Source organism: Papaver somniferum, chromosome 3, assembly GCF_003573695.1.
Source record: "Papaver somniferum cultivar HN1 chromosome 3, ASM357369v1, whole genome shotgun sequence".
Taxonomy (NCBI): Eukaryota; Viridiplantae; Streptophyta; class Magnoliopsida; order Ranunculales; family Papaveraceae; genus Papaver; species Papaver somniferum.
The window spans coordinates 76601676-76612571 of record NC_039360.1 but is presented as its reverse complement, the minus strand read 5'-3'; the positions used below and the strand labels follow the sequence as shown (position 1 = coordinate 76612571).

The 10896-nt window shown below is 36.6% G+C and overlaps 1 protein-coding gene across 1 annotated transcript; it reads left to right on the top strand.

Moving 5' to 3' along the window:
* The first annotated feature begins 1238 nt into the window (after positions 1-1238).
* LOC113359640 (zinc finger BED domain-containing protein RICESLEEPER 2-like) lies at positions 1239-2684 on the top strand. The gene is made up of 2 exons (XM_026603235.1): positions 1239-1508; positions 1845-2684. Exons 1-2 carry the CDS (start codon positions 1239-1241, stop codon positions 2682-2684), a joined length of 1110 nt encoding a protein of 369 aa, XP_026459020.1.
* Positions 2685-10896: the final 8212 nt, after the last annotated feature.

Sequence of the window (10896 nt, the reverse complement as noted above, 5' to 3'; positions counted from 1 at the left end):
TATTTTTCTGATTACAGTCATGGGTTTTTTATTTTAGGTTTTGGTTGAGTTAAGGGGAGGAACTCAAGGAAGGAGTCTGAAAGCTATTATCATTCAGTTTGAGTTAAGGGAAGGAAGGAGTCTGATTACAGGTAACTACTAACTAATTCAATCTTCATTTTGACTTGTTCTGGTTTTGAACTTAGGGTTTGTTGATGTAAAATGTTTTGAAAAAGGTTTGTTGATTAATGAAGTGATTTATGATCTGTGACTGTGTGAAAAAGGGTTTTAATGGGTGTTGAATTAGTCAGGTTTACTCTGAAATTGAAAGAGCAGTTTGGATTTTGCTTGTGTGATTGAGATATTAATGGTATGTGCCTGAAATTGAGTGAATAGTTTGGATTTTTATGGAGATTTATCATGTTTGATGTGATGAAAATCATATCCAAATTATTTTTTCAAATTTTGTTGTATTAATAACTTTGTAGGTGCTAGCCATTTCCAACTTTTGTTGTTTGCTTTTAATTAAAATTGAGTTAGATGGCAGGCAATGTCACTCACATGAAGTGCAGTTTCATTATCAAGTTCAGAATCAGAACTAACTTGATTGTTTTAAGAAATATGTGTGCTTGTATTAAGAAGTAAGAACTAACTTGTTTACCTTTGGCAAGGCAATGATTGGATCAAGTTCAGCTTCATTATCAAGCTGCAAGATGGCAAATGCATCTCCCTTTCCATGCACTGCAGCTGGTTCTACTGATGTGACACTATCTATAACACCTCAAGTTGATGCTACTCAAGAAACACAAGCTACACAGCAGGCTACACAGGACCCTGCACCTGAAGTTGTACCGAAGAAGAAGGGGAAAACTAGATCAAAAGTTTGGAATGACTTTACAAGGATCAGCGAAGAAAAAGCACAGTGTAAGCATTGTCACAAGAAATTGCAAGCACATAGTAGAGGAAATGGAACTTCCAGCATGAAGACACATTTAGGTACATGTCCAGAGAATCCCAACATGAAGCTCAAGGGACAAAAGAGTTTGGTGTTTCCACCACCAAGGCCTGGACAATCATCACAGCTAGTTGCTGTAAGTTATGACAAGGATATGTGTAGAAGAAGATTGACTGAGTTTGTCGTCATAGATGAACTGTCATTTAGAATTGTAAAAGGAGAAGGGTTTAGAAGATATAGTGAATAGCTTGAACCTAGATTCAAGGTGCCAAGCAGGATGACCATTTACAGATATCTTTTAATTATGTACAAAGATGAGAAAGAGAAGTTGAAGAAATACTTCAAGGAAAGTAAACAAAGAGTCTCTCTTACAACTGATACATGGACCTCTCCAAACAACTTCAATTATATGTGTGTGACAGTGCACTTTATTGATATCCATTGGAAACTTCAAAAGAGGATCATCCTGTTTTGCTTGATCAAGGGTCGTACTGGAGAGGAGATTGGGAAAATGCTTGAGAAATGTTTGCTGGATTGGGGTCTAGAAGATCTTTTTGGTGTGACTTTGGACAATGTCAGTGCAAATAGTGTCACAATTGAGTATCTTCAAACCAGTGTCATCAATTGGACATGAGCAGTAGTGAGAGATCAATACATGCAGGTATAATTACTTTTCTTAGCTCTATTGCTATGTTTATTCTATACTTCTAGTAGGTTGATAGCATATATATTCAATATGAAACTTGAAACTGACTCAATATGAAAACTGATTCTAGTAGGTTGATAGCAGGTTGTTTAAGTTACATTTTAGTGTAGGTTGATCAAGGTACATGAAATGACATGCTTTATGATATTTCTTTGTGCTTGTTACTGATTTTTTGATGATATTTCCTTGTTCCATTCTTATCAGGTAAGGTGTGATGCGCATGTTCTTGTGCTTGTTGTCAAAGATGCTGTGTTGTTGTATCACAAGTCAGTTGGAAGGATCAGATCAGTTATCAAGTTTGTTACCGGTTCTCCCTCTAGGTTGGCCAAATTCAAAGAATGTGCTGCTCTCGAGAAGATTGATTGTAAGAAGATGGTTTTCCTTGATGTGAAGACTAGGTGGAATGCTACGTATCTGATGCTTGAAGCTGCCATTCCATATGAAAAGGTATTTAAGAGGTTAGAAAGGGAGGACAAGAGCTTTCGTTCTAAGTATATTTTCAAAGAATCTGAAAGTGAAGCTTTACCTAATACCGATGATGATACTGTTGTAATTGATAATGAAGATTATTATCTTAGTTCATCTAGTGAATCTGAACGTCAGGGAGATGTATCTAGAAAGAAGAATACTAAGAAAAAGAACAAGCTCCGTCATCATGCTCCCTATGCTGCAGACTGGTCATATGCTAGGTGTCTTGTTAAGTGTTTAAAAATCTTCTTTGATGTTACTGTTAAGTTCTCGGCTTCAGTTCAGGTTACTTCACATGAATTTTTATGGCAGTTGGCATTGATCCATGAACAATTGGTTCGTCTTAGAGCTATAGGAAACCGAGATCCTCATATTTCTAGGATGGCAGAAATAATGTTTCGGAAGTATAACGCATATTGGGGGGATTATGAAGATATGAACTCTGTTATGTATTTTGCTAAGTTGCTTGATCCTCGGGAGAAAGAATCTGGTTTGAAATTTGATCTGGAATGTTTGTATGAGCAAAATGATTTCAGGGTTACAACTGTTTTGAAGGCTGTGAAACAAGATATGTGAAGACTTTATGATGAGTACACCAGCATGTATTCAAATGCCAATGCAGAGGAAGGTGAAATCATTACTTACTATTGATCATCATTATTTCATTACTTACTATTGCTTATCTGCTTTTTATCATAAAGATTGTTATCATCATTACTTACGATTGATTGTTCTGATGTCTTAGGTACTGGGTAAACAGCTGCTGCTGGTGTTGATGACATGGTTGTTTCCGTGCAAGAATAGAACATTGAGGATATGCTTGAATCAAGGAAGAAAAGGCGAAGAATGAATGTTCATAGTACTCATCCAAAGTCAGAACTTGAAAGGTATTTGCTTGATGACTGTGAAGCGTCTACCAGGGAGTTTGATATTCTGGCATGGTGGCAGGCTAATAGTACCAAGTACAAGGTGCTATCACTTATGGCGAAGGATATTTTGGCAATACCAGTGTCTTCTGTTGCATCAGAATCTGCATTCAGTACCGGAAAGCGCATTCTTACCCCATGGAGAAGCTCGCTATCTGCCAGGACAGTTGAAGCACTTCTATGTACGCAAAGCTGGTTGCAGAAACCTATCTCTCTTGATTTTCTGTGTGACTATGTACCAGATGACAATTCCAACATTGAAGATGGTAATAGAATCTCTTCTCTTTTGACTTGAAATTTGAATGAATGTTATCTTCTTTTATCTGTTAGTTTTTATACCTTTTATCATTAGACTTCATTGAATATATTTGAATATTTCTTCTTTGCATTCTTGTTGCAGACATTTTGGGAAAGGATGAAGATTAAGGGGATGATTGGATTGAGAGATGGATGGACTGCAATCTTTTACTGGTCTGCTACTTGAGAAATGAAGATCAAATGGATGACTCTTTTTCTTTTACTGGAAACTCTTTATGCTACTTGCTTTTTAACTTTGGTTTCATCAGACTTTTTGGTTAATCTTTAGACTTAAGACTTTTGTCAACTTGTTTATGTACAGGTGCAGGGTATAGATGAAAACCGAACCGAACCGAACTGTAACCGAATAGTATCGGCGCGGTTAAAAACCGAACCGAATACTAAACAGTTCGGCTGCAGTTTTAATTGTGATAACTGTACCGAACACAGTTAGGTGAACGGTTTTAGCTATAACCGCACCGAACCGAATCGTGTGCAGGCCTAGTTAAGTCCGAACCTATTATCAAGTAATCACACTTTGATTGTTGTATTGTGTCGACCTCTTATCCATATATGATCACACAAAGTGTGAATACCGATTCGTTGTATTGTCTCGACTCAGTCCATAGACAATCACTTTCGGTAAGAGAACTTATAGGTGGAAAAGTTTAAGATTGTGGTATATTTGGGTACCCTCATCTTTTCAACTGGTATCAGAGTAGGAAAACACGAAAATATCTAACAATATGTGTTTGGTGCGATCCAACCTATAAGAATTGAATCTACGCCTGATTCAGGTAACGTTATGCAAGAGTATGAGTACTCAAATGTTGAAGATGTTACAACTTCGTTAATTCATAATCCAGGAGTTACGAAATCAGCTGAGTCTATCTCTGATGGGAAAGGATATTCTGATAAAGAGTTGGTAAAACTTCTAAAACCAATAAGATCTCTATCTACACAGATCTTAATATTAAAGACAAAATCTAATCTTCTTAAGAATAAGATCAGAGAAAAAGACATTCAACTAAATATTCTAGTCAAAGAGAATATGGATCTCACTGTCAAACTAGAAGCCATTGGTAAATCTCTTACTCAAAATCAAGTGACTCATCACGTGACTCTGACTGATGATGTTGTTTTAATTTCTTCTGATAATGAAGAAACTAAAAGTCCTTGCTCGACTTTGAGAGATTGTGATGACAAAACTTGTTTGATCACATCTGAAACAGATCATGATGATGGTAGTTTGCCTAACTATATCAAGTCATAAGAGGATGAGAAACTATCTTCTACATCTACTGATGATCAGACAAAATCTTGTCCAAAGGACACTTTGAACCGATTCCCTGAACTTGATCTTAAGGAATACTACTTTCAGTCACTTGACATGAAACTTATACTTCTTCAAAATACGGTGGTAAAATATTGAAAGAAGTTTCATGTCTTAAAAAATTGAAAGATCATTCCTCAGTAGAAAAACATAATTTACCATATTTCGATAAAACCAACTCAAAAGAATTAAGAGTAAGAGTTAATAATCGATTCTGGAAAAAGGTTCCTCCTCACCTATATTGAAATGGAAAGAGAAAATCTCTGCCAAAGGAAACAATCAGAAATTTCCGATAATTGTTTCAGACAATCATGCTGATGTGCATCATAAGAAAATCTTTAGAATGATAAAACCTTATGAAAATCTCATTGACAGAATTAAGAGAGATTTATCCATATCTGAAAATTCTCACGTCAGTACAGTTTCTCATTATGATCATATCGTTAGATCTAGGAAGGATCACCTTCTTGGGAGAAAATATTTTGGGCAGAAATTCCCAAAGAGAAACATGAATTATGTTTCAGATACTCATTGTAAGCTAGAAAAAACTTAATCCAATACAACCTAGTTGTATGGAGATTGTGCACTTTCATCCTAATTCGTGCTCGTAATTTTGGGATGGGAAGCACATAAAACGAGAGCACAATTTTTTGTTTGTGTCTTTTTATCAGAAAAATCTGAGGCAATTTATGGATAGTTGCGAATCCATGTTTGTCTAAAAAGTGTTCATGTTTAACATGATCTTTCAAAAATAGGTTTTATTTGAAATTTTCGAATTTTAATAAACCTTCCAGCATGAGAAGTTCGGACAAAGAAAAAATATATATTTTGTGTATATTTTCTGTATTCCACAAGTTTTTTTCGGTCCGAAAATTTGTTTCTTCTTAAGAGAAACAATCTCTTGCTTGATTTAAGAAACCCTGATTAATCCCTATTTAAATAAACGAGCACGCCTCCAATAATTCGTAGTATCACAAAGGTCAATAAGGAGGAAGCTCAAAAGGTTAAGGATTATCAAGGAATCAATACAGAAAGGAAGAAGAAAATCATATCAAAAATCATGTCTGATTATGATTCTGATAGTTCTACTGGATCTCAAGATGAGTCATGTCTGTTGTCTTACAACCTTCAAGATCCAATAAAGACCAAGTGGATACGTTCTGATAGTATGATTGACTATATCCAAGGCTTTGAAGAACTAAGAACTAACCTCATAATGACGATCCGTCATCAAGATTGGCTCAAGGATAGAATTGAAAAAACAAAAGCTGATCTTGCAGGTATGAAGGTTCAAGTTGAAAAACTTGAGAAGCAGGAAGTGGTTGTAGACAAGTCCCTGGAGACATGCTTCAAGAGTTTGAACACTAAAGAAACTTCAGTGAACAATAAGAGCACCACTAGAGATTAAGTTGTATGCTGTAATACTTAATCCATACAAAATAGACATCAACTTTTGATTTATTTCAATTATTGTGTAAGGTCTATTGCTGAATAAAACTATCTACTATTTATGAATAAAATTATTATTTTATAATTTTTCTTGTGATAGTTTTTCGATTACATAGCCTGTACTTGAATGCTTTATATTATTGTTATGTGTTTATGGGATGTTTGATTTCGGTTTTCTTAACCTTAATATTCGATCTCATATGATGTGTGAACCCTTATGGTTTGTGTGGCTTTTTGATTTAGCGGGATTAAGTTCTAGCCCATGTTGGTAGGCTTTATGAAAGGATAAAAAGTTGCTCCGATTGAAACTCATATGTGAAAAAGTCACAATATGTTGAATCGATTTGTGTTTAACATAAAATCATATGTGTTTCGGTTTTTCAACTTTTGCATTGACACACATTAGTTAGAACCGATTCAACCTTTCTCTGGTAAAGGTTGCTTTTGTTCTTGTTCTTTTGTTCTTGCGAGAGCAAGTGATTTGTAATCACTTAGGAAAGGACAATTGTGCTTAAAGTTATATTTAACAAAAGAGTAAAGCATTGACTAGGGGGAGAAACATATCATATGATGATTGTATTTATTTGGACTACAAATGGGAAATAACAAAGATGTGTGGATTGAAAATCTACTTATCTCACCTTTAGGGGAGTATTAGCTTTGTTATTTAAATGTCAACAGCGACATTTATGAATTGAATATATGCAGGTTATTATGATGTTGAAACTTGGAATCAAGCATATGTATAATGAATTTTTATAATTTGTTTATCCATATGTATTAAGAGTTTTGTCACTAAAATTAACAAAGGGGGAGTTGTTAGAGCATAGCTCGGTTGAACCCACCAAGGTTGGTATGTCAAGTTTGGTTGTCATATTTTAGTGAATCAAAACTCAATTAAAGAGTCACTTGATTATGTACTAGAGTCAACTTCGTATAGGTTAAAGTAGAAAGTTATTAGGATATGAGACATACAAGTATTACTCGAAGACTTGAAGAATGTGAAGAAGTAACAAGCTTCATCGACGACATCATCCTTCCTCTTGAGGTTAGTAATATTTTGACTTGAACTTTTTCTTTCCTAACTGTAGATGGGGAAAAACAATTTGCTGGTTTTTAAGGAATTGAGGAGACGACCGTACGGAGGAGACTCCTCGAACCGAGCAAAATGTTAAAGCTCACACAGATGCACCGCTGCAAAAGGGGTGCTTTAGATTCGAGAGATCAATCTGTAGTACTCCGGACTAAATCAAGACAATAACCATTCCATAGTAAATTGGATCACAAGAGAGGATGGGTTGATCTGTAGGAGGGAAGCTGAGAAATGTGTGGAATCAATGGTAATCAAAGATTGTGGGTGTGTGAATTCTGAATACGATAAGCTCTGAGTGATTGAAATTTCTCAATTGAGAGTAGTTGCTCAATTGATGAGTTGATGATCTCGTGTTGTCGGTTTTGACGTGAGATTGATGATACTGATTGCTGATGATTCAATCATGATTCAGAGAGACTTATTTATTGCTGGAATTTTAGACACCATGATTCCGTGAAGTGTGTGACAGTTGATGGAATCGAGGAGTGGGGAAGTGGAGATCGTGTTGAAACCAGTTGCTCAACGTGAGAGACTTGGTCGATTTTCCACCCACTATCTCGTGAATTCCTTCAACTGATGCACGACTTGCTCACATTCCATCGTGTGTTTGAACACGTGCCGTAGACTGCCAGACCAAAACCCTAAGTGATATCCCCCAAGTGACACGATTGACGTATCGTGGTTTGTTAGTAATTGATGACTTCGTGGTTTGATGGGACGATGAGTCCATGTAGTTCTGAGTTAAACATGATGTCTAAAACTCACGAGTTGAACATTGTCATGAGCAGAGGTTATAGTTCTTACGATGAAGTGAGCAAGTATTGCTCATTCGATGGATATTGAATATTGATTGTTGAACCAATATTCTTGGTTTGACAAATATTTATCACCTGAGCAAGTGTGCTCATGTGATGAATTGTTGAATATTTGATCGTCTGAGCATGTGTTGCTCATCTGATGGATTATTGGCAGCGTACCAAAAATATTAATTAGAATATGGTCGTTGAACCGAGCATAATTTAATTAATGACCATGAGGCCGTCGTAAAATTATTAAGGTTGGAATCTGGAATGATGATCCTTGGATTCAGAAACCCTAATTTGATCAATTGATGATCAATTCATGTTCGTCAGAATTTAACCATGGGAGAAGGAGGGAGCGACTACATGGGACCGTGGATCAACCATGTAGTGTCCATGCGCTCACGTGAGCAAATACAAAGAACTCTGAAGAGTTGACGATTTGTTGGTGAAGAATGATTAAATGTGGTTTAATCATTTATTCGAAAATGCTCGTCTGAGCCTTAGGTGAGAAAACCTAATTAATTATGACGGAGAGGGACCGACCATGGGTCATGAAACCGGCCCTGGGTTGTCCCGTGACCGCCTGATGCACTTCATGAAAATCCAAAGTGTTTAGAAGAGTCTGGACTAATACGTGCAATTGTGCAAATTAGGTCAAAACTGTGAAACTTGATGGGACCGGCTTCTGTAAGACAAAGAGCCAATCTGTCGGTCAAGATAGCGTGCTCGTGTCCCCAAGGCATCCGCATCTCATCCTGAGAATTTTGATATTTTCTGGCGTGCAATTGAGCATCATTCGAGAAAATATGCCAAAATTAGGGTTTCGACGAAACTGAGGAAAACACCATGAGATGATGAAAATAATTATAAATAAGGAATGAGAGGCGTGGGACGCCGTGGTCAAGACATGGTCGGCCGGTCGTGACCACGGTCTCGTGGTGCTTTTCCTTAATTTTATAATATTTTGATGATTTTATGAAAAATTCATGAATTTTGAGAAATTTGATGAATTTAGGGAGTTTCCATGAATTGAAGGAGTTTTCATGATTCGGGGAAAAAATATAAATATTAAATAATAAAAACAAGGGCGTGTGGGACCATGGATGGGTCCGGCTATGGAACGGTCCCACGAGTTTTCATAATTTTTAATATTTTTTAGGTATTTTTGATGATTTGAGGGAATTTTTCTAATTTGAGAGAAATACCATGAAATCAAGGAATTTGATGAATTCAAGGAAATAATAATAAAATAATAAAACAAAGGGCGTGTGGGACCGGCTAGGGCATGGCCGGCCGGCCAAGGCCCGGTCCCACAAGTTTTCATAATTTATTTTATTTTATTATTATTTGATGATTTGTGCAAATACCATGAAATCAAGGAGTTTTTTCATAAAATTAGAGAAATAATAATAAAATAATAAAATAATGGGGGTGTGGGGCCGGTTGGGACCAAGGCATGGACGGTTGGCCAATGGTCACGCCCCACACTCCTTTCCTTAATTTTATATTATTTTTTATGGATTTATGGAAGTACCATGAAACCGGAGTTTCCTGAGACGAAGGAGATTTGATAAAATGAGAGAATTTTCATCAAATCATGGAAAATAATAAAAATGCATTAAAATATAAAACTGGTGTGGGATTGACCACGACACGGTCGGTCGTCGTGTGTCCGTGCTCCCAGCACCCTGGTCAATATTTTTAATTATTTATTATTTTCTTCCCTATTTTGCATAGGTTCATCGTTTCGTTGTATTTTAAATACTCGTTCGTGTGGTGACTGTTAGTGTATCGTCGTTGAATACACCTTCACCATTTGAATCGGGGCTTACTTAGAGGTAGCTAAGACGCCCGGTTGTTGATTATTTATTACTAATTGTGGAATTCAGTGGAGAATAATTCACAAAACGAGTAATAAGTGTTTATTATTAATTCATAGGATCAGCTGAGGATTCGACTACGAATTCATAATAATAAAGTAAGCATTACCATTCCATGGGATCGTAGATTCGACCATAGAATCACGTAATTAAGATTATCTATACCATTTATGAGACCAGTTGTGGATTCGATCATGAAATCAAGTCGGTAAGTAAGTAGTAATGAGATATATAGTTATTGCTATTCTATGAGATCAAGTCGTGGATTCGATCATAGAATCAGAACAATCGTTATTGCCATTCCATGGGACCAGTCGTGGATTCGGCCATGGAATAGGAGCAATTGTAATTAGGAATAATTAACTTTGTGGCTCTATACTAGCAGAGCAAGCTGTCTAGGAGCATTAATTATCCGATATGAGCTTCGGTAAGTCATATCCTTTATATAGTCAGGGTAAACTTGTTGTTTGTTCCTGAAGACGTTATCGCTCTATACTAGCAGAGCAAGCTGTCTAGGAGCCGTCCATCTCGTGATGCTATATAGAAATAATCACTGAAAGTATTCAGTATTATGAGATATGTCGTTGTCCAGTGTGAGACTACATATCTACATGTACTCTGAGAGAAAGTACTCTCCGTTGAGAATCGACGAGAGACCCGTGTCTCGATACTCACGCCTGATTGCTGAATCAGAGCTTTGTATAATTATGAGTTTACGATTTAGCCTTTGTCGAAAATCCACCATCTACATTAAGTCCCTGCTTACTGAGGAAAGCTGTGTTCCTCAGTCAGCATTAAATGGTGATTTTCCGGCCATAAATAATAATACCAGTAATTGAACTTAGTCGTAAGTTGACATTACCGGATTTAGAGAGCATGAGCAAACCACGACTTGATGAAGGCTTCAATTTCATGATTGAAGCGTCGTGTGATGAGCATAAATTGGTGTTGAACCCTGGTTTGGACGACGAGTCCGTGGTCGGTTAGGATTGGGGTCGGGCCCATAA

Excerpts from the sequence above, each read along its gene's own strand:
- LOC113359640 (XM_026603235.1), top strand. The coding sequence starts at position 1,239 with ATGTACAAAGATGAGAAAGAGAAGTTGAAGAAATACTTCAAGGAAAGT. Across the intron at positions 1,509-1,844 it reads TTGGTGTGACTTTGGACAAT|GTAAGGTGTGATGCGCATGT; the intron begins GTCAGTGCAAAT and ends CATTCTTATCAG.